The sequence below is a fragment of the Phyllostomus hastatus genome, unplaced genomic scaffold (genome assembly GCF_019186645.2).
Source record: "Phyllostomus hastatus isolate PE091 unplaced genomic scaffold, TTU_PhHast_1.1 phas_scaffold_501, whole genome shotgun sequence".
Classification (NCBI taxonomy): Eukaryota; Metazoa; Chordata; class Mammalia; order Chiroptera; family Phyllostomidae; genus Phyllostomus; species Phyllostomus hastatus.
Window position 1 is genome coordinate 68,651,826 of NW_025334033.1, and position 21,724 is coordinate 68,673,549.

Below are 21,724 nucleotides of genomic sequence, written 5' to 3' on the forward strand. Positions count from 1 at the left end.
CTTCAGCTGATGAGAAGTCCTTCTTTCTCCAACCTTTGGTCCAGCCACGGGTCACCGGCACCCCACACCAAGTGCGCCATCGGTGGTGCCCTGCGGGTCGTGGGACCCGCCCGCCGCCCCAGGCACACCCCTCGACCTTTGGGGCTCAGATGCAGACTTCCAGGCGGGCGGGGCCGTCGCAGCTGGGAGCTGCCTACCACCTCCAGCCCCAGGGGGACCTGCCACCTCCTATCACCCGCTGCCTGTCTCCTGCGCTTCTCCAGAAATCTGACATTTGGGGTTGGGGGGGAGGAGGAAGAAAAGGCAAGAGGCAAACTTCTGAGTGACAGCTGATGGCTCATGCCTCCCGTTATAGCTTTACCTGGTGACGGAAGGGGTGGCGACACGCGAGAACCCAAGGACGGATTACCTGCGATCCAGAGCCCCCCCCTCCAGCGGCCAGAGAATGGGGGTTCCAAGGAGGCTCCAGGAGACGATGGCTGAGCAAGAGAACCGAGGGAGATTTTCACAGTTCCCGCCAAGGACAGCCAGCACCTCGTGCCACCAAGGGGGGGGTCCAGGCCGCCCTGCGCTTGGCTCTTTAGAAGCTGCCCCTCTTCTGCCGTCTACCTCCCACTGGACCCCGGGCTCCCACCCGGCGTAACGCAGAGGAGGAGGTGCAGACATGGAAACTGAGGCCCAGGAAAGTGATGTGCCTTGCCTGGGTGGGCACTGGAAGTCCACCCTGGCCGGCCAAGGCCCGAGCCCTCGCTGCTCTGACCCCCGAGACCCCTCCCCAAGGCGACACACCTTGAGAGCTTCACCATAGGACAGTAATGGGACCAAACATGGGGGGCTGACAGGGCGGGGACGAGGTCCAGGGAGACCCACCCTAGCCTCAGGAAGTGACGGAGCTGGGGGGGAGGGGAGGGCGATCACACCTGTAGCACACGCCACGTGACGTCACAGTCACCGCTGTTGGGTTCGTCCCCAGATGCAGGGACTGCAGGTCCACAGGTCGAGCCTCGCCACCCGAGGCCGGCCGGCAGCAGGGGGGCGCAGCCCTGGGCTGGGTCCTGCACGCAGCAGGCCACGAACCCCACACCCCTGCGCCCCGGTCTCCCCGCCCCTCCTCAGAGAACGCCCATCCCAGAGGACGGCTCAGAGACTCCTGCTCAGTGCAAAGCCCAGAAGGCCCCTGGTGCGCCCCCCCCCAGGGTCTGCCATCTCCCTCCAAGGACAGACCCTGAGGGCCATCGGAAAACCCACAGAGGCAGGGAGGGGCCACAGGAAGGGATCTGAAGACACAGAGAAACTCTCCCATCGGTGAACACATACCGGAACCAGATGCGGGCGCCTGACTCGGACCTCTAGGCCGAGGCCCTCGCCTCTGACCCCTCCGCCCCGCTGTCCCCAGATGGGACACAGTCTCCATGGCGCCTCCTCACCCACAACGGACGCTCGGGGGGCGGGGCCAGGGCCCGTAGCTACACCCCCCAAGGGCAGGGGCACCACCTGCCCACCCCATGGTCAAGTTCTGCATGAGGGACAGAACAGCAGCCCTGGTGGCCACCTTTCCACATGCCCCCAGCCCGTCACCCCTCGAGGGCCGGGTGGGGGTGCCGCAGGTGCGCCGGTGCTGAATGAACGAAAGAACGAATGAATGAATCCCTTCAGGAGACAAAGCTTCAGAAACGTCCTCCTTCTCTTCTCCTATTTCTCTATCATTAAAAAAAAAAAAAAGGAACAGTAACTGCTCCCTTCATCCCATCTCCAGAATCCTGCCCCAGGGGAAGGGGTCGACACGGGGTCCAACCCTGACAGAATCCCAACTCAGTTCTCACCCTGGGGACGCCCCTAAGGGCGGAAGGGACCCCAACTGTGTGCAGGCCAGCCCGGCCCACCCATTCCTGGAGCCTGGCGCGCAGAAACACCCGGCGGCGAGGGGACAGCATGCAGAGTGCCTTCTGGGAAAAGCACGGCCCCCCCGGCCACAGTGGGCACCTCAGCTCGGAGGGCCAAGCCAGAGATGGAGTCCCAAGAATTAATAGCCGCCGGGCCCGGGGACAGGGGTGCAGGGAAGGGCTGGGGCATCCCCCGCCAGCCAGAGCCGGCCGGGCAGCGGGCCCCACAGAGGCCGGGGCGCGGTCCACGGAGCCCGCAGCGCCCGCAGCTGCGTGGGGTTCCGGAAGCCCCTGCGGAACAGCGCCTGCGACTCCTCGTCCCTCTCTTAAAATATAAAGACTCCATTATCTTTGAGCAGCTTGCTTTACACATGAATTGACACATTTATTTTACAATAAATAACGGAAAGTTATCTGTGTTTCCTTTACTGTTAATCTACACAGAGAAATAATAAACAGGGCTCGTCGGCAAAAATGCAGCCGCTGCAGCCCTCGGAATTCAATTAAGCTAAAATAATTAATGCTCCTACCCTATTAAATGACTTTATACATTGGAGCCCCTGAAGTTTTATTCTTTAATCTTTCCTTTGTATTAAATAAAGAAAAAAAGTTGGTGCGGAAGGAGGGAGAGAACGGGGGGAAGGCAGGGACCGGGAGCGAAGGGCACGGCCGGCCGGCGAAGGGGACGGTCACCTTCCGCGGACGCGGCGCGGGGTCTGTTTTGTGCCTTTGATTGAAATAACATCGAAGACGCTTTGAACAAACGCATCTCTTTGGACTTCAAGGGGCTCTTTTTACACATTTCTTCAAGAATGAAGAAACCCGTTCATCCTGTTGCTGAACAGAGAAGGGCTGGGGTACCTGTGGCCGCACAGGAAACAGAAATCCTGGATGGAGCTGCTATGGCGTCCCCACCCACGGGAGTGGGGGTGGGGGAGGGCAAGGCGCCGTGGAGACGACCTTTGCCTTTGGTGGGACCACGTTCCCCGGCTTTCTTAAGCGAGCCCACCCCTGGGGGGCTGCGGCCTCTGGCGGGGGGCTGCGGCCTCTGGCGGGGGGCTGCTCCTGGGAGATGGGGACCCCGGAAGGGACAGCAGAAAGCCTTCCCACTAAGACATGGGTCGGGGCCCACGCCTCTCGGGCAGAGCCACCCCTGAGCGGTCCCTGGCATTGACCCCGCTGGTGAGAACAGTCCTCGAGCGCCCAGTGAAGGAATCGGAGGGCGGGGACCCCAAGCACGCAGCGTCCTTCTCGTCCAGGGCTGCAGCCTTCGAGGAGGAGGGGCCGGGCGGGCCTGCACACACCTCGGAACCAGGGTGTGCGCGCCTGCGGCCTGGGACCCCTCTCCCAACGCCCCTGGCACCTGCGGAGTGTGCGAGCGCTCACGCTGGGACACACACCAGGAGGCCAATGGCCCCGTTAACCACCACCCGGGTCTCTCCACAGGACAGCTTTGGTCGGTCCCATTGCACAGATGGGCAAAGCGAGGCCCACAATCGCAGGGCTGCTGTGTGGCTGCTACCGAGAAGCCGGGCTTGCGGGGTCACCCTGCCCACTGCCTCCTGGCGCCGGGGGTGTCTGCACACACCCGTCCGTCTCACCCGTGGCTGTGGGGGACCCCAGCTGGCCAGCGTCACCCTCCAGAGAGCACGAAACCTCAGTCCCTCCAGCATCCCCGCTGGCCGCCGCGTCTAAAACACAATGGAGACAGATCCGCACATCTCCGCCGCCGGCCGCCTCTGCCCGTCTGCCCACTGCGGCACGGAGGGGGCCTCCCGCAAGAAAAGCTCCGCTGGCAAAGCGTTCGCCAAGCCACTGCTCCGGTAATGCGCACACAGGCTTGCCAGCGTGACCGCTCCCCTCCAACAGGTGGGGAAACTGAGGCAGGGGCCCAGCAGCCACGCGTCCGAAATCAGCCATTGGGATTCGAACCTCCTCTGCACGTGCTCTACTGCTGTCTCGCTGTAGGGCAGACTGTCGCTCCAGGGGATGCAGGCCAACAGAACCCTCCTGGGCCCACCAGGTCTCCTGGGCTCAGTGTGGCGAACCAGAAGCAAGCACCCTGGGGTGCAGAGAGCCTGGGCTCCGTGGCGGAGGGTCTGGCCAGCCGTGGCCACGGCCTGGAGACAGAGACCAGTGCAAACCCGCTGTGGGGGCAGAGTGGCTGGAGGACGCAGGCCCCGCACCTAGTCTGCAGGCAGTAAGAGCCAGTGGTCCAGGTGGCCAGCCACGTGGGTGTGCCAAGGGCAACATCCAACCTCCCGAAGGGGCACAGTGTCCAGTAAGCACCCAGCAGCCCTTCCCCAGACCTACCCGTAGGGACAAGACAGTGTCAGAAGGGGCCTCTTTGCACAGATGGGAAACCGAGACCAGAGGGAGGAGAGGGAGGGGGTGAGCACCATTCACAAGTGCCTTGCCAGGACCACCCACGCAGTCCCGACACGAGCTCACGACAACCCTCACGGAAGAGGGCTCGCTGGTGTCACCTCCCAGATGGTGGAACCGACTAGGCCAAGGTGTAAAGAACAGATTCCAACCCAAGACGATCTGGTTCCAAAGCCAGGCCACAGACGAGGCCACAAGGCCCAGCAGACGGAGGGCCAACCACGCTTCCAGATCCCCTTGCTGACTGACTCCTGGCCACCTGTGCCCGAGGCCACACCTGTGCAGCGAGAGCCCCACAACCAGAAGCAAAGCAACCGTCAGCCAGTCAGGCCGCCCTGAACCCCAGGCCTGTCTCCTCCTGAAGGTCCCCTGGACGGTGGGCCTCGGGAAGGGCGAGCCCAGGGGTGGCCCAGAGGCCCCCCCCCGGCAGCTCCCGAGCTGTCCCAACACCGACACCCCCAGTCAGAGGACGACCCCCCGACACGGCGAGGGGTGAAGGCAGGCACGGAACCCGGGAGACGGCGCCGGCACGGCCAGGCGAGGGCGGCGCTCCATACCTGCAAGGTTCTCCTGCTTGGGGCAAATGCCTTTCGTGGGTGAGAGCAGGTGGTCGTCTTCGTCGGGGGTGACCTGGATCCCGATCTCCACCGGCTCGGACACTTTCCTGAGCTCGGAGCGTGAGGAGGGCGGCGGGCTGCCCTTGTCCAGGCCTTTGTCATAGCAGGCACCCAGGCTGCCGCCACACTGCTTCTTCTTGTGCTCTATAAAAACCAGGATGTCCCCTAGAGGGAAGTTCATCTGACACTGTCCACAGGTGAGCAGGTCAGGGTCGGGGCCACCCACCAGCAGCCCCAGGCCGCTGGGCTCCTCTATGTCCAGACCCTCGTCTTCCTCAAGGATGGCCGCTTCCACATGGTCAGCCTCTGCTGCAGAGAGAAAGGACAAGGGGAGGGCAGAGAAGACAGAGACAGGCTTAGGCAGTCGCAAGCACCCATCGTGCGTTCCCACCCTTCCCCACCTCGAGGCGGTCCCCCTCGGCCTCGGGGGGCCAGGGTGCACCGGGTCCTCCCGGCACCCCCGGAGGCAGGGGGTTCACCATCCCGCGGGCGGGCGACAGGTGGGCACACTGGGGCCCCAAGAGCAACATCACGGCCCCCCGAGGCCGGGGCTTCATCGGTGCTGGCTTACTGCTTCCTAGTTCATTCTCTCCCAACGCCCCTCCCCCCACAGAGCACAGGGACACACGTGAGGCCACGTGCACACCGCACACCCCGGTTTCCCAGGCCCCGCGGCCACCCCAGCCGCGGCGCTGGCAGCCGGAGGTGCGTCTCTCACACTCTGCAGCTCCTCAGAATCACCTGGAAGCCAGGAAGACATTCCGTGCCCAGGCCAGCGAACGGCCCTGGGATCCAGGCCTCGATCGGGTCCTTGCTTCGGCCTCCTGGGTGGTGCCAATGGGCCGTCAAGGCCAAGCACCTGGAGCCAGAGGCGTCTGGCCCCGCCGGGCCCCCCCACCCCCGCGCTCCCCCTTTCATTCATGGCGTCTCCGTTCACGTGTGGCCGGCGTGCATTCCTCCACCTGAGGCCTGGCTGCACACCAGACGAGAACACGGAAACCCGGGCGGCGTCGGAGGGCCAGGCCTCCGGGAAGAACCCACAGGCTCAGAAAGCAACAAGTGAGGGACGGCTCCAAAGGAAACAGGGAGAGGAAAATCGGCTCGGGGAAGGGCGGGCAGGCTGAGGGGGCAGCTGGCTGTCCCGTGTCCCACCCTGCACCCCCCCCGTCAGACCCCCCCCATCCCCCCCCCCCGCCCGTGCTCCGTAGGGTTCCCAGCTCTCCTCCATCGCTCCGCCCTGTTCCCCGCTCACTCCCTTCAAAAGAAAAGGGAAACAAATTCTTCGGACTCCAGAGCATTTCTTGGCAGGGGACAAACCACCGTTTCAATGGGTTGTGCGTTTTCCTATTTGTTGGGCACCCGATACGCTTCCTTGTCAGTGTAAGGGGCAGAGGACCCAAGTATTGTGAAGCTCATAAATGCCTGGAAAAGCAGCGATCCCCTCGGGGGAAGCTGGAAGGCTGGGCAACAGCGAGGGCGTCATAAATCAGGGGGGTGGTGGACGAGCAGGCCGCCTCTGCCCTCGGGGTCCGGGCAAATCCGGGGAGGAGGTCTCGGAGGGCAGATGTCGGCGGGGGGGGCGGCCGGCCGGCCGGTGTGTCGGGGTCTGCGCAGGCCGGAGACCCGAGGGGGCAGGTAAACCCTGAGTGGCCTGGTGTTTCGGGGAGGGTGGTGGAAACCACAGAAGAACTGGGGGAAGGCAGGGAAGGGAGAAAAACACATTCCGTGGCAGTGAAGTTATTGGCGGGCCGGAGCCAAAGAACAGATAATTTCAGGAAAAAATTCTGTGGCATCTTTCATCCTACACATAAATCACTGCTCTGAGTTTTCCGGACACAGGCTTCCTCGGGGCCTGGGAGTCCGAGTGCGGGGCCGATCCGCGGCGGGCCGGCGCGCGACACAGCACACGCGGGAACCGGGAGCGTGTGGGCCCACGGGCAGGGGCCGCTGCGGAGAGGGGTGAGCATCGGAGACCCCGCTCGGGGCTGGAGAGGAGCAGGCAGAGCCTCCAACGCGTGACACGCAGACGCACGTTCGCCACGTGGCCGTACGAAGACTAAAAAACGCCCCGCGGTCAGCTTCCCTCCGGCCAGAAGGACCCGGAAGGCTCCGGACACAGTGCTCACCGAGCTGGCCACCCTCGGGGAGGAAACCGGAGTTCACGTGCAAAGGACTCGGAAGACAACGCATCCTAATTAATCTGCCGATTTATTTTACGCAGAGACACTTGGCTCTGGCTAGGATGTGACCGCAGCCCTCCCACCAAACGGCGGCTCTGGGGGGGACCGGGTTCCCGTGAACCGTTGGTCAGGGGGGAAGGTGATTCTTCGGAGCCTCTCCTCCCTGTAACGATCTAACATTGAGCAATACTGTTGATATTGAAAAGCTCACACCTTTAATTACCAATTACATATACATAATTCCAGAGCCAGAGGGGAGGGCTGTGAAAACAATTCTTTAGAAATACAAGGACGTACTGTGCGTCATTTCTAGAGGAGGAACTCTGCTAAATGGGAGGAGGGTGTCAAAATATTGTTTTGTTAAAAAAGAGAGAGAGAGAGAGGCACAAAGGAAATGCTCTGAAAAGAAGAAAAAAGAAAAAAAAAAAGAAAGAAAGAAGCAGGCGAGTTGGGTGGCGGGGAGGGTGGACGAGACCCCTGGGCTGAGAGCCGGGGGCAGCCTGGGCGGGCCGGGCACGCTGCCCCGGTCCATAAGGCCGCTGGATACAAAGAAACGAGGGTGACAGCGGGCGGTCCCTGCCCCCGACCCATCGTCCTTCCCTGGGCAGGGCAGGCGGGCGGGGAGGTGTCTCCCGTTGTTTAATTTCACCTTCGGTTCCGGTGGCTGCCTGTGCGCTGCTTTGCTTTCCATGAACTTTCCCGGCCTCAGCCTGGGCTCTCCTCCTGTGCAGGAGTTCTAGAAGGGCCCAGAGCTCCTCTCTGCTGGGGGCCGTAAAGCTACATAATTTCAAATTCACTTGGTAATTCCAAAGAGGCACGGACTAAGGTGAAAATTAGCAAGGTCCCACGCGCCTGTCTGCAAGCAGGCCTCCCCTCCCTTCCATCTTTTGCTGAGGACTCTGCACAGCTCTGTCTTCCTCGCCCTGTTTTTTTTATTTTTTATCTGTGTGTGTGTGTGTGTGTGTGTGTAACAGTTGGTCGGCTTCCCTTGACTGGACAGCCCCTGCCTTCACACTTTCCTTGCTCGCCCACCAGCCCAGTAAGCCCCAGCAGCCGAGTCTGAAAGTATCTCACACCGCTGTTCACCGTGCTGCCCGTGGGTCAGGTTCCGCCTCCGGCGCCCTCAAGGCCAACCCACCTGGGTGGAGGGGCGGGCCGGTGTGCCCGCGCCACTCTGAACTCGGGTCTCCACCCCCTGACCCCCGCGGATCCAGCTCACGGCCTCCAAAGGGAGCCAGGAGGCATGAAAGAAACACGCACCAGAAACTCTCCCCACAGGCCCCACTTTCAGTGTTGCAAGTAAAACTCCTGATGAAGAAGGCATTCGCCCAGCTCCAAGAATGGGGCTTCCTCTCCCTCCCCCACCCCGGGGTGTGGGGCCTGCTGCAAGAGACACTTCCCCGGGACGGCGGCAACAGCACCCCTGACATGTTCAGGCAGCAGAGGCACCCTGAACCTCCAAAACTGTCAAGCGTTTGGGTCAGAGCAGAGGGCCCAAGACAGCTTGCTGAGCCTTCAAAGCTCACACCCCAGGCGCGGGGAGACACCCCCCAAGTCGGCTGTGGTTTCATTTCCGCTGGCAGGCGGATACCAAGCTGGGTGTGTGTGCGTGTGTGTGTCCCTTCTGAGAACCGTATCGCTGACGGGAGAAATAAAAGGGGGAAGAGCCACTCGGCTAAGCTCAGGGAAGGGCAAGGCGAGGCCACGTCTGGCCTCCTAGAAGCCTCCCACCTCTGCCCTCTGGGCACCAAGCCGCACAGCCTCGCACAGCCTCAGAGAGAGCCAGGCTCCGCGTGCCCGGCAGAGCGGTCCCAACTGCCACCCACAGACGAGCCAGCCCCAGGAGAGAGACAGGCTACGTGCAAACAGAATCAGCCTTCCGAGTCCCCGGGCCCTGCACCGCCCCCCCCGCCCGCCCCCTGCTGTGTCCGGGGAACTCGGGCCTCACAAAAAGAAGGCAAGAGGGAGGTTTTCCCAGAGAGGACAGACGCAAGCGCCCCCCCACCCCTGCACCAGGTGGCCCTAGAAAATACTGCTGCTGGGGTGGAGAGATTGCTACAATGTTTGGCCCGTGAACAGGAAACAGGAATGGGCGTGCAGGCCCCTTGTCCCCGAGCCTGAGATGTTACACCCTGAAGGACACGGACAATTCCGTGTTTGCACACACGTTCATTTTCTTTTTACAACAAAACCACATTTTATGTGCAGCGCCGGGCCTCCTCCCAGCCGGTGAGTGCCTTTAGAAGCAATGAAATCAGGATTCTCGGGGAATAATGGACGCTGCCGTTAAGTGCACGTGGACGCGCTGCACCCGAAGCCGCGCTCGCCCGGGCCTCCGCTGGCCTGTGAAGGCGCGTGGGCAGAGGCCAGAGACGGGGAGGCATGGTCAGCACGGGCCCGGCCAGGCGGCCTCCGGGCCCCCGGCAGTTGCGCAGGCTTAGCAGGGCCTTACCTGGCCAGCGATCCCCTAGCACGCAGGGCCCCCCGGGCCCCGCCCACTCTGGTCCATCTCTGACAACTGCCCCTGCACCTGCCCCTCGGGGAATTCCAGCCAAGAGGCCCCACCTGCTGTCCCCAGAGCACTGCTGCACACAGAGCACACAGCCCGTGCCCCCGCACCCTGCAGTGACTCCCACCCCCATCTCCGCCTTCCATGGGGTCCGGGAGAAACATACACGGAGCTGTTGTTTCAGTGGCTGGGGGGCGGGGGGGGGGTTGGGAGTAGGGAAGGACGTGGGGGAGGGGTGCCAGGGTCTTCAAATCGTATGCCACCAACGTCACAGACACGGTCGTGGTGTGCACGCGTGTTTACAAGAGCCGGCCGTGAGAATGCCCGCACCGAGCCCTGCATCGATGGAGGACCTGCCACCTGCTTCCTGCGAACACGAGTCCTGGCCACGCCACGCTCGCCGAGGTCTGCGCGGGGACGGCCGCCGCGTCCCCTCCCGGGGAAGGCTCGGGGGGGGGGCCGGCACACACCCGGCACACGCACTCGCCAGAGCGCAACACTTGCTCCGCTGCCATCAATTTTTAATTTACTGGATCCAAGAGAAAACAGCCACCGTGGGGAGAGGGGGATGGGAGAGGGGAGGAATGGAAGCCCAGGGGAGACGCTGATCCAGGCAGGACCCGTGGGCGCCGGGAGGCCCGAGGGGCCCGAGGGCCTTCTCCCGACACAGGGAGTGAGGAAGTGCCCGGCGGAGTAGAGGGACCCTGGGCCCAGCCAGGCCGACGGTCGGAGGGTCCTCCCAGGGCCGCAGAGGGTGCAGACCCATCCCAGAGCGGGGGCTGCAGTCCGGGCCTCAGCCCACTTGCCCCCCAAATTCCTGCAGCCGGCAAGGCGTAGGGCTGTTACTGGACCCTGGGAGGGCACAGCCGGGCCGGGTCCGAAGCAGGACAGGTCGCACAGATGGACTCTCTCCCCTGGCCACCTGCCCTCTTGCAAGGAGATCTGAGGTGTCCACCTTTTCCAGGTGTCCCAGGGATAGTGCTCCAGGCCCCAGGCCGCCCTCAGACCCTCCAAAGACCACCTCCCTACCGCCCTCAAATTACTGGAGGGACCAGACCGGCGCACGCAGGGACCACCCTCTCACGCAGCATCAGTCTCCAAACGAAATTTTCAAGACTCTGAGGTCCAGGCAGAAGACGGAGAGGCTTCCGGTACACAACCTTATCTGCCCCGTGGGTTTCCCGCCCCAGGAGAATGACCAGGGGTCTGGCTGGCCAGGCCTGGGGGTGGGGGCCGCGGTGGGGGAGGCCTGGACCTGGCCTGCATTCCACAAGTCAGCACTGCTGATCCGACAAGAGGTTTGGGGTGCAGGAAGAGCCCTGGCCACACGGCCCAGGGGCGGGCCCAGGTGGGCGAGGGCAAGATGCAAAGCCGAGCCCCAGACACACACACAGGGTCCTGCACCCCACCACCTGGTGCCAGGACACCCCAGCGGGTCCAAACCAGCCCCCTGGAAGACACCTCCCCTCGCTGCGCAGGCCGAGTCCAACCTCCCCGCTGCGCCCACCACACACGCCTCTCCAGAACCCCCAAAGCTGGGCTCCGGAGGCCGGGTCTCACACACTCAAAAGCAGAAAAAGGACCAAAAGAACAAGGAACACGGCATCCAGGTGTCTCCACAGACCCCGCCCGCCAGTCACGAAAAGGTTACTAAAAAGAGAAGCCACGTCCATGACGCCAATAAATGCAGCGGCCTACGTGTGATACAGGAGAGTCCATTTCATGTTTTTTTAAAAGGGTCGGTCACGGTGCACAGAGATCCCCCCAAACACAGTCAGAGGACCCCGTGAACCCGCACACGCCTTCCGTCTCCTGAGGCACCGCGGGGCTCCTAAGGAGACGACAGAAAAACATTTTGGCGGCCAAACGAAGAGGTTTGTTTTCTCGAATGCTGTGCTTTCTCGAAGGTGCTGGGCAGGAGAAAAGACGGGCCCCCTCGGTCCGGGCTGCGAGCTCGCCGCAGAGGGGGACCCTCTGAGGGAGACGCGGAGACCCCGGGGCTGGGGCTGCCCCTCCCAGCTCACGTCCAAGGTCGACGCTCACACGCGGCCCCACTGCTTTCTCCTTGGCAGCACCTCCGTGTCGGGAGCCCACGTAAATCACGGCAGCCCCGGCCCTCGACTTTCTGCAGCCGCTTTCTCTGCGTAGCGCTTCAGTCGAGAGCTCACTTGAGAACTCGAACAAACGGATTGGTATTTCGGCAGTTCAGTGGAAGAGGGTCACGAAAAAGTTATGTACAACAGAGGATTTTTTTTTTGTTTTAACTTTGAAGTTGCTTGATTTTGTGTGGTCGGGGCTCTCATTACAGTGAAATAGCTCAGCCTGCCTAATGCAACACCCAAGCAGATTACCGGCTGCCTCAGAAAAAGAAAAGAAAAGGAGGGGGAAAAAAAAAACGAATGATTTTCTTGAATTTCACCAACTACACAAAAGACTTGCACATGTCAAGATGCCGGCCGGCCGAAAAGTCCCCGTGAAGGTGGCACCGTTAATCAAACCTCCGACCTGGTGTCACTTCTGCCGGTAAAAAACGACGCCGTTCCCCTCGCCCCCCTCCCTGGCTCGGCTCTCCCGGGGCTCCAGACAGCCTGGTCTCGGCGCTTCCCATCCACGCCTTGGGAGAACTCCGGCTCAGAGGAGGCAGTCAACACTCGGCTCGTCCTGGGGAGGGGAAGGAGGGGAGCAGATTTCGGTGACGTCTGTCTCCCTGGGAAAGAGAGATTTGTGGGAGTGGGGAGTAGTTGGGGGGGTTACAGGGTCGGGGGGGGCGGCCGCATAACGCACAGGACTCCCGGCCCCACCGCCAGTAAATAAAGAACGCCTCAAGTGACAATGCCATGCCCCGAGCAGCTGGAGGACAGACACTCATTCATCCCCAGTGTTCTCCTGCGCCCTCTCCCCACTAAAATATGCCGGTGTCCCTGCAGCTACCACCACCCTCAGAGCAGGGGGCTCAGCCGGCATCAAGAACTCGACCGTGCAGAGCAGGGCACCGTCCCCAAAGAGCAGTTATTTTCCCTTGTCCTCCCCAATGTGACACAGCATTCAACCTAGAAGCCAGCGTCCTCGGAGAGTTGCAGCTAAAGGCGGGACCAGAGAGTCCCTCCCTGAGCCACAGGAGACTCAGGAGACAGCCCCCCAGGGTCGAGAACCTCATCTTTACCCTCCCCCAATGGACACATATTTTTTTTTCAAGCTCTGTCATATCTGTGGTCTGTGTTTAGTTACAGCTCGTGAAACTCCCCCAAGTTCCAAAGCCCAGGATCGGGGATTTCTTCAGCAAATGTGTTTAACAGGTTCTCTGCAGGCCAGAGGCCACTGCCCAGCCCGAGGCGGCCAGGTGACAGGGCTGCTTCATCTCAGAGCTGTCAGAGGAGCCTGCTGCCGCGACACGCTGGCAACGGGCTCGGTTCAGACGCTAAATGAAGGAGAGAAACCATCAGATAGCACGCCGGCCCTCTGTGCTGGAGAGGGAAGGCTCCTGCGGCGGAGGACCGCACTCGGCTTTTGTCTGACCTAATTTATTTCCCTTTCAGGTTCGGAGAGAGCACGCTTCCCTGTCGGAGAGGAACTTCTCCTGCCCATCCACTGAACTCAAGTCCAAGGCTCGGGGTCAACTGGGCTGTCTCCAGATCCCTTGAACTTGAAGAAGGCATAATAACGATGCAGAAATCCTGTGCTCAGGAGCACACGTAGTATTCCCCCCAGCCCCGGGCTGCACGTTCAGGGGAGAAACAGCCTCTTTAAAAGCCATCCATCAGGAGCCCCGTTCGGGGTGAAAGGTATCAGCAATGCCGGGGCTAGCAAGCACACCCTCCACCCAAACAAAGTTTCACACGTTATTAGAGTTGGCATTTTCTATCTTTGGGGGAAACGGGGCTGCTTCCCTTAGTGCAGTGGGAACATTACCTAATACATGGAATTGGGAACCCAAGGGTCATAAAATCTGGGCTAAAAGGATTTCCATTCATCGAGCTGTTTTAGGGACACGATTCCCCAAAGCTCCGATCCCCTCGGCTGTCCCCTGACTGTGTGACCGGCAGCCCAGGAAGGGACAGAGTAACGCACCTCTTCCCAGGCCCCCCTCTCGGGGTCAGGAATGCCTCGGCAACCTGAAGGGATTTTCAGGAAGTCAATGCCACAGGTTAATCAGGGGCGGGGGCGCAGCACGACACGCCATTCAAAACTAACCGTTTTAATTGTTTATTTTTTCTTTAGGAGAAAGAAAAAAAGCCCCCATCTGCCGCGGACGGGCCTATCTGATACATCGATACTGATAGCTTGAAACCAGATTCGAAAGCTTATATTCTGATTTTCTCCCCGCTCAAACCCCTGCAGGAAAATCAATATTACAACTTCGCACTTAAGACATTTTGCAGCCTCGCAAAGGGCCCGGGCTGCCGACAGAAGGCCGGTCCCAGCCCCTCTCGGAGCCGAGGCGCCGAGCCATGACACGGGCGCCGAGCGCCCCCTAGCTGCCAAGTGGCGCCAGGCGCGGCGCAGCGCAGCTCGTCAGGCTTGCTTGCCATCCACCAGAAGCCAATGCAACTGAAAGTTTATTTTGGAAAGTCTTTTATCACAACAAGCAACAGCGATTGCAAAGCGATGGAGAAGGGAGATGAAAAGAAAAAAAAAAAAAGGAAGGCTGGTGCATGCCGCGTTCTAAGGGAAAAACCAGCGCCAAGAGCTGTATCCTGATAAGGCGCTGGGAACCGATGCACTCCGCCATCAGCAGCTGGTGTCTGCAAAGGGGCTGCTTTGCCTGCTCCACCTTCACGGAGACAGAACGCTGATCACCGTCAGATGCGCTCAGAGTTGGCCGTTGCTCCCGTCAGGAGGACCCATTGGGTCCTGCACGGTGGTCAGCAAAGCACTGCGCCCCACCCCCCCTCTGACCTGGCCTGCCTCCCTGTTGCCTAAGGGGAGGCTCCCCAAAGCCACCGCGTTCACTCCAGCCTGGAGAAACCACTCCTCTCCTGTGAGGAAGTATTTTGAAGACCAAAGATCACCAGGGCCAGAGCACAGGCAGAGAGCCAACTCTCCCCCTCAAAAAAGAAACAAATAAAATAAAAAGAAAATTTGCAACAGTACGTAATCTTCAGGGAGGCAAAGAATACCCTTTAAAAATATTAGGGGGTTGTTAAAATGTGCTCCCGGCTGTCTTCTCTCAGGTGTGAATTACAAATGAATAAAACCAGCCTGGCATAACACCTCTGATGAGCGTGTTTTATTCTCCCGTGGAATCGGAGCAGCTGACTTACATCACACTTCTAATGATATGGGGTTTCCTTCTGTGCAGAAGGGAGACGAACTTCACCCCCAGCCCTGCCAACTACCAGAAAAAGGGGGCCTGTATCTGATGAAATTTATTGGAGGCCCGATTTTGAAAGATCTGTGGGCAACTGGAGGTATACTACCTTCCCCTGGGAGTGGGGATCCTTGCGAGCCAAGCCTGCCGTCTTCCAAACATACAGCTACCAGCTACGGCAAAATCTAATTTAAAGGTGCCCATGGACTTAACACAGCCTAACTTCTGAGTCAAATTTTAGGTCTCTAGTTGTTTTGCAAAACCGTGAATTCAGACGGAAAATTGCTCATCTTCCCAAGAAACCTGTTGGTGGGTTGTCGAAAAATCACCTTCGCCGGGGTGGTGTTATTCACCACCGACACACTCTCTTACGAAAGCCTCAGCACCCTCGGGAACGGGTGTTCGCACCCCTGTCCACGCGCCCCAGCACAGCCGGCCTGCGGCCCTTCCCTCCGCCTGGTCATCGCTGTCCCCCTTCCTCCCCTCTTCACCAGTGTCACTGTGTTGTTGTTTGTTTTTATTAATAGCTGTGTCTGTCCTTCGATTTGAAAAGCCATATCCATCTGGGTCAAACATTTGAAACAAACCAGAAGCCCAGGTTTTCCTCCCCAGCTGTCTCCCACACTCTTCCATCCCTCCCTCCTCTCTTCCCTGGCCCTGTCTGTACATTTAACCTGCTCATCAAGGAGGCCTTCCACTCCCCCACCCCAAGATCGCCGAGGCCGTGTGTGTGCTCCTGGTGTTCCCCAGACCATCAGTTATCTAAGGTTGCATCATCCCCAAGAACCCGAGGCTGCTGCTCCCCAGGCCGGCGGGCTGCCGCCCAGCTGAAGCTGCACGGAGTTGTAGGTGGTTTCTTCCACATTTAAAATCTAAAATGTGAGCCCCAGGTGAGGGCTCTGACGGCACCCATGGCGCCGGCCAGGACCCCAGAGCACCTTCAACCTCGTCGTGGAGGAGTGCATCCGCAGGCCGCGCAGCCTAACCGGCACCCAGTTCTTGCCTTTCCCCTGCCTGCCCTCCCACCACCCGGGTGACACAGGACAGACAGAGAAGCCAGCTGCTTTTTGATAATAAATAGCCTTGTCTGGAAACTGGTTGGACCACTCTCCCCGCTGCAACCCCTGCACGTGCACTGGGCTCCTTGTGCCCTGAGAGGCAGGCGGGATACCCTTTGCCCTCTTGCCTCCCTGTCCCCACCTCCCTTCCCCTTTGCCTCTCTTCCCCCTGCCACTGCTTCGGCGCTGGCTTTCCCCAGCAGCACCCGGAGCAAGGATGAGAAAGACTCAGAACAGATGAAACTGGAAAGGATGGCGCACCAGGCACCCCTCGCCCCCCCACACACACCCAGCTGCCACCAGTTCTCCTGGTCGGGGCTTTCTCCTGAGGTCCCAGGAATGCCAGAAGAGGAGAGAGCAAAAGCCAAGGGAACCTACCTGCTTCTTCCCCCTGACACACAACTGCAAACACGCCTGGCTGCTTTTCCGAAGCTGCTAGCTTAGCAGTGCACCCCTGACGACTCCCCCTTCCCCGACGCCCCCCGCCCCCAACGTCCCCCTCCTCAAAAACAACTCTTGCAATTATACAGAAGCTACGTGGGGCAAACTGCCTCCTGGAGAAATTAGGCATCTGCAAGTACAGACCTTCTGACAACCACGCCACCATCTAAAGGCTGGGGGGGCGGGGGTCAGGGGGATAAGCGATTGATTGTTGGTCAAGGACCAAATGTCAACTGGCCAAAAAGAAGACTGGGTCAAACCAGGCTCAGAGCTGGTTGCAAAACATTCCGTTTTCAATTCAACCAGCGGGTCTCCTTTCACGATGGCATGGTGAAAAATAAAAAGGCAGTCCTCACCCCTCCCTCCAAAGGCATCCCTCTCCCAAGGCGAACCCCACTTTAATATCTATTCCCCTCCCCCCCCAAAAAATAATAAATCCACAAATTCTTACTAAGGTCTCTGCTGTAACAAAGGAGTGGTGGCAGCAGCAACTGCTCAGAGCAGATGGCTCCTATGCTGGGTTTTCAGGGGAGGGGAGAACCCCTTTATATATATATATCTATATTTATTTATTTATTTATTTAAATTTTTTTTAAAATATAACATAAATATTCGGCTCTCGGCCGCCCCACAGCCAGTCCTCGGCGGCGGCTGGGCGCGCAGTCCCCTCCAGCTCCGCTCGGCCAGCCCGGCCCCAGCCCGGGGTGCCCGGAGGACTGCAGCAACACAACCTGCCCGCGGTCTCGATGGCACCCAGAGGATGTTTTATTTCTACCGCAATAAAAATTTCTTTAAAAAATAGCAACAGCGACCGAGGCGCCGCGGGAGCCAGGACCGCGGGGAAATGTTCGCGCGCCACGAAGCACCGGCCGGCCGGCGGGCCGGGCGAGCGGGTGGCGCCGCGAGCCGACCTTCCCGGGGCTGCAGCCGAGCAGGCACCCGGGGCGAGCTCCGCGGCAAACCCCGATCCTGGCCCGCCCGCGCCCGCGCCCGCGCCCGCTTTCTCCCTTCGCTGGGTCAGCCCAACTCTCTGCCCCTCTGCCTGACTTCGCCCGCCCCGCCATCGGCTTGAAACCCACACGGTTTCAGCCCATGGATTTCCACTGCGACCTGCCTTGTTTATTTAGATACAGAAGATGAAAGATACTGAGAAAGAAGGGTGGGAAAGAAATGGATAGGTCTCTCTCCTTTTTTTTCTTCTTCTTCTTTTTTTTTTACTACTATTTTACAAGCACATCCCTCTTTTCCCACTCCTAGCTGACAACCTCCCCCCCCACCCCGCCATGGCGAGGATTTTTCATCAGCCCCCAATCCCACCTTTTTTTTTGGAGTGGGGGGAAAGAAGAGATCATCCCAGGAGACCGCGGAGGTGGGGAGATGGGGGGTGGGGGGTTCTGCCAGAGCCCGGCAAACAGCCGCGCAGCTGGATTCTTTCGCAAATAGCAAGAGGAGGGGCGAGAAAAGCGGCTGCGGAATCCCAGGACCCGCGCGGCCGGAGCCCTGCCCGGCCTGGTGCAGCGGCCGGGAGCCTCGGGGACCACGGCTGCCGAGCGACCAGCGTCTCCCCCAGCCCTGAGCGCACCCCGCGCTCCTCCGCCCGCGCCGTCCGCGCGGACCCACGCGCTCGCCAACTTTTCCCCACTTCCCGGCTCCCCCTCCCCCTCCTCTCCGCCAGCCCCCTCCCCCTCCTCTGCAAACCCCGCCACCAGCGCCGCCGCCGCCACACACGCAGCTCGGAGGGGCTAGGGTCCAGCCGGGCTCCGCGCGCACCTACACACCTCCTCCAGCCTGCGCCTCCCCTCCCCGGCCCAGCACCCGCTCCGCAGGCCCCTGAGCCTGGGGCGCGTCTGACTGCGCAGCGCCCCGACTCCCCGGGCTGCAAAGAAACTTTCCTATGGCCCCCCGGGTCCCCCACCAGGCTCTGGGCCGACGCCGCTGCTTCCGCGAGCTCGCGGGCCGCCGGGGCGCCCAGCCTGGCTGCGCCGGGCTCGGTGTCCCCAGCCCCGGGCGTCCGGAGCCCCATCCTCCGGCCCCTCGCGCGCACGCCGCAGACACTTACGGGTGATGAGCTCCCTCTGGGACAAGTGCTGCGGGTTGCCCTGTTTGCGGCGGGACATTGCCCCGGCATCTATTCTGGCATCGCCCGGAGAGCTGCTCTGATGAGGGGAGCCGGCGGAGGGGGTCCGAGCTGCTGCCGCCGCCGCCGCCGCCGCTGCCGCCGCCGCTGCCGCCGCCGCCGCGCCTCCTCCTCTGCCCGGGTTGGTGTTTTGGCTTTTTTTTCCCCCCTTCCTCTCTTGCCCTCTCTTCCTCCTCTTCTTCTTTATTTTGCTCTTTCTTCTATGCTGTTTTTTGTTTTGTTTGCAAAAAGAAAAAGATAATAAAAAGGAAAGAAAACCCTCGATCTAAAATATGAGAAAGAGGCAAAAAAAAAAAAAAATCCGCTGTTGCTTGCTTGCCGCAGACTGGCCAGTTTCTTTAAAAATATGTTCTTTAGAATGAAAAAAAAAAAATCCTTTGCACTTCTTCAAACTGCTTGGCCTCCTGGACTTCCAAATGTCTTCTTGAACTAAACCGGATTTTGCACCGGCTCCTGACAGTTTCTTTCAGGGTCTGGTAGGTGGAAAGCGCACTTCTACCAGGAGAGGGGGAAAGGGAAAAAATGCAAACAAATAAAAAATAAAAGAAGAAAAAGAAAAGAAAAGAAAGCAAAGAAAACTTGGGGACTTGTCTCGTACCCCCTCACCCCGCCCCCTCAAAAAAAACCGAAGCAATGTAAAACTGCCCGGGTTTGCTTGTTTCTGGTTTTTCTGCGGGCTGCCTGCTTTTTTCTCGGAGACTGACCCTTCCGAGGCTCTGGGGGGACTCCAGGATCGGCTCCTTCCCAGTTCACCTGGCAGGCTGGCGCCGGCCGGAGAGGCTGCCGGGTCCCCGCGAGCGCTCCCCAGCGCTCCCCTGGCGCCGCGGGCCCGGGGGGAGCTGGGCCGAGGGGCGGCTCGCCCAGTGCGCCTGGGTCGGTGCGGGCGCGGACTGGGAGCTATAGATTGCAACGTGAAGATGGCGGAGTCCGGGTTCTCTGGGAGCTCTCGGTCTCTCTATGGCTGGGGCTGCCTCTGTACAATGGGATAAAATTCAAGTTCAAGTGCGGACGTGACGTTTAATCTGCACTAGAGAGACAAAAAGACCCAGAGAGTCGGAGCACTGGGGGCGACTAGCGGTGGCTTTTTAACATTGTACCCTGTAAGAGAACAAGAAAGCACACACACACATACAGAGACACACTCTCCCGAGCGCGCGCGCGCACACACACCCACACACACACTCGCCCGTGCGCACACCCGCAGTCCAGGCCGGCCACACGTGCAAACGGCGTTTTGTGCACTACTCTCCTCCGCGTGCACGGGCAGCGCTGAAGGGGGAGGAGGACGCTGGGCAGGACATTTTTAAATAAAAGAAAATCCTCTTGTCCCTCCTCCCCTCCAGGGAACAGGACCCCCTGAGGAGGGGGGCGGAGTGCGGTGCGTGTGGAAGTTGAATCTACGCCAGTCCCCACCCGCCCACCGAAAGGTCTTTCGGACTTGCGGGGGACCGCGGGGGGCGAGGGAGGGGTTGCTGTGGGAGAGGGTTGGGGTGGGCACCGCGACTGGGGGAGATGGTCAACTGCTTTATCTCCGCGGAAAGTAGCTTGGTTGTTTTTACTTTTTGTTTTACTGGGGGATGGGGTTAAACTTCCAAAAAGTGTCTCCCTGCAAATCCCGATACTACAAACGCTGGGAGAGCCCAGTGGACAAAATGAAAGACACCAAGGGAAGAGGATTAAGAGCACGCTGGGGGGAGGAGGAACGTGAGACCTTGTCTGAGTCCCATTCCGGAAGGCGTGTTCGCCGGGATCTGTGCGCTCCCACCCCCTCACCCCCCGTAACTCCTCGGGGTCAGACACTTCCCCACCCTCTTAGGGTCTGTGGGAAGCGTAGGGGTACCGGAGTAGAGGTGCTCCACGTGGGAGAGGAACCTATACACGCTGACCCAAAAGTAGGAGCGGCCAGATCTCCGAAGATCCTCCGGTCCCCCAATCCCCTCCCACCCTGACAATTACTGCGACCTGGAAAAACGACCCCTCCCCCCAAGTTCCTCCGCCCAGGGCAAGACTTGAAATCGCCGGTCAGAGAGGGAAGGACACAACTGCCTGGTCACCCGTTCGGTCTCCAGCCGGTGAGGACAGGATGAGTGGCGGGGGCCTGACCGTGGCCCAGGGACGAGGTCAGGCCATGGTCTGCGTGGACGGGCCCCTTCCCGGCCCAGGCCGCGGCCAGTTCTGTCTATTTGATGACCTGATCCCCGGGGCTGGGCCACCACGCGGCTAGAGCGCTCTCCCTTCTCAGGGTTCCTCTGGTCCCGGCTGGGAGGAGGCCGGGGCGGGTCGGGGCCTGGCTGCGGGCTGGGCTTGGCAGGCTAGCCTCGCTGCACCCACTCCACCCCACCCCCAGGCCCGGCCTGGGCGGCTTCACCGAACGAGGGGGTGGGCTGTGACGCCTCCGGGCGCGCCGCCGCCCTCAGGGCCTCTTCCTTCGGGGGCACACCGGGTTTGGGTTCGCCCCCAAGGTCTTAGGTGGGGCGACGACACTAACAGCTTAACAGCGCGCAGCGCCCATTAGCGAGGACAGAAAGAGCTCCCTGCCCAAATGACTCCGCCCCCCCCAATAATAACAATAAAATGTGCCCTAGCATGTAGCATTTCAGATAGACTGCAGGGTCGCCCGCACAGCGGGTGGAGGGGGGTGGGGTAGGGCGAGTCGGCATTCCCCACCTCTTCCCCCGGGACTACACGCAGCTGCTCACCACCCCCAACCCACACCCCACCTCCACGTGGTCCAAAGTCTGGAAGCACCGCCTTCTCCTCGCATGCCGCCCCACAACGAAAATCTTTCCAGAAAAGTGGCCTAAATAAGAAAAAATGCCCACACGCACCTTCAATAAACTTCTTAAGAAAACCATAAACCGGCCATCCCAACTCGCCCAATTATTAAATTTGAGAAAGCAGTTAGCTCTCTTTCTGAGAATTGGCGTTGTGAAGTCCAGGGAGGGTTAGCGTTTTGCCCAAGGTCACACAGCGCGTGGGGGCGGGTCTGGACTCAAATCGTCTGGGCCTGCCTGCGCCCCGCCGCCCGAAATCCCGACCACCGACCCTCACCCTCCGGGGGTCGATAACAAGGAAGGGGGGTGAGTTTGGGCAGGGAACGCGGCAGCCCCCTTCAAGAAAGAGGCCCCTTCGCGGACTGCGCGGGGTGCTCGGGGGCCTCCGGCAGCAGCTGCCACCTCCGGCGCGCCGGGGCAGCCAGGGCTGGG

The 21,724-nt window shown here is 60.5% G+C and overlaps 1 protein-coding gene across 7 annotated transcripts in view; it reads right to left on the minus strand.

The window, feature by feature from the left end:
- The window catches only part of BCL11B (BAF chromatin remodeling complex subunit BCL11B), a 96,478-nt gene extending 75,108 nt beyond the window's left edge, over positions 1 to 21,370 (minus strand). For 2 of the 7 annotated variants that reach the window (XM_045823315.1, XM_045823312.1), the window contains exons 1-2: positions 18,441 to 19,549; positions 4,826 to 5,194 (exon numbers count right to left, since the gene is read on the minus strand). In XM_045823315.1, coding sequence (XP_045679271.1) covers positions 4,826 to 5,194; positions 18,441 to 18,498 — 427 coding nt within the window. In that variant the 5' untranslated portion in view covers positions 18,499 to 19,549. Of the gene's footprint in view, positions 1 to 4,825; positions 5,195 to 18,440; positions 19,551 to 21,346 lie in introns of those variants that run through there. The other 5 variants (XM_045823313.1, XM_045823314.1, XM_045823317.1 and 2 more) reach the window with 5 other exon arrangements.
- Between the last annotated feature and the right edge of the window lie 354 nt (positions 21,371 to 21,724).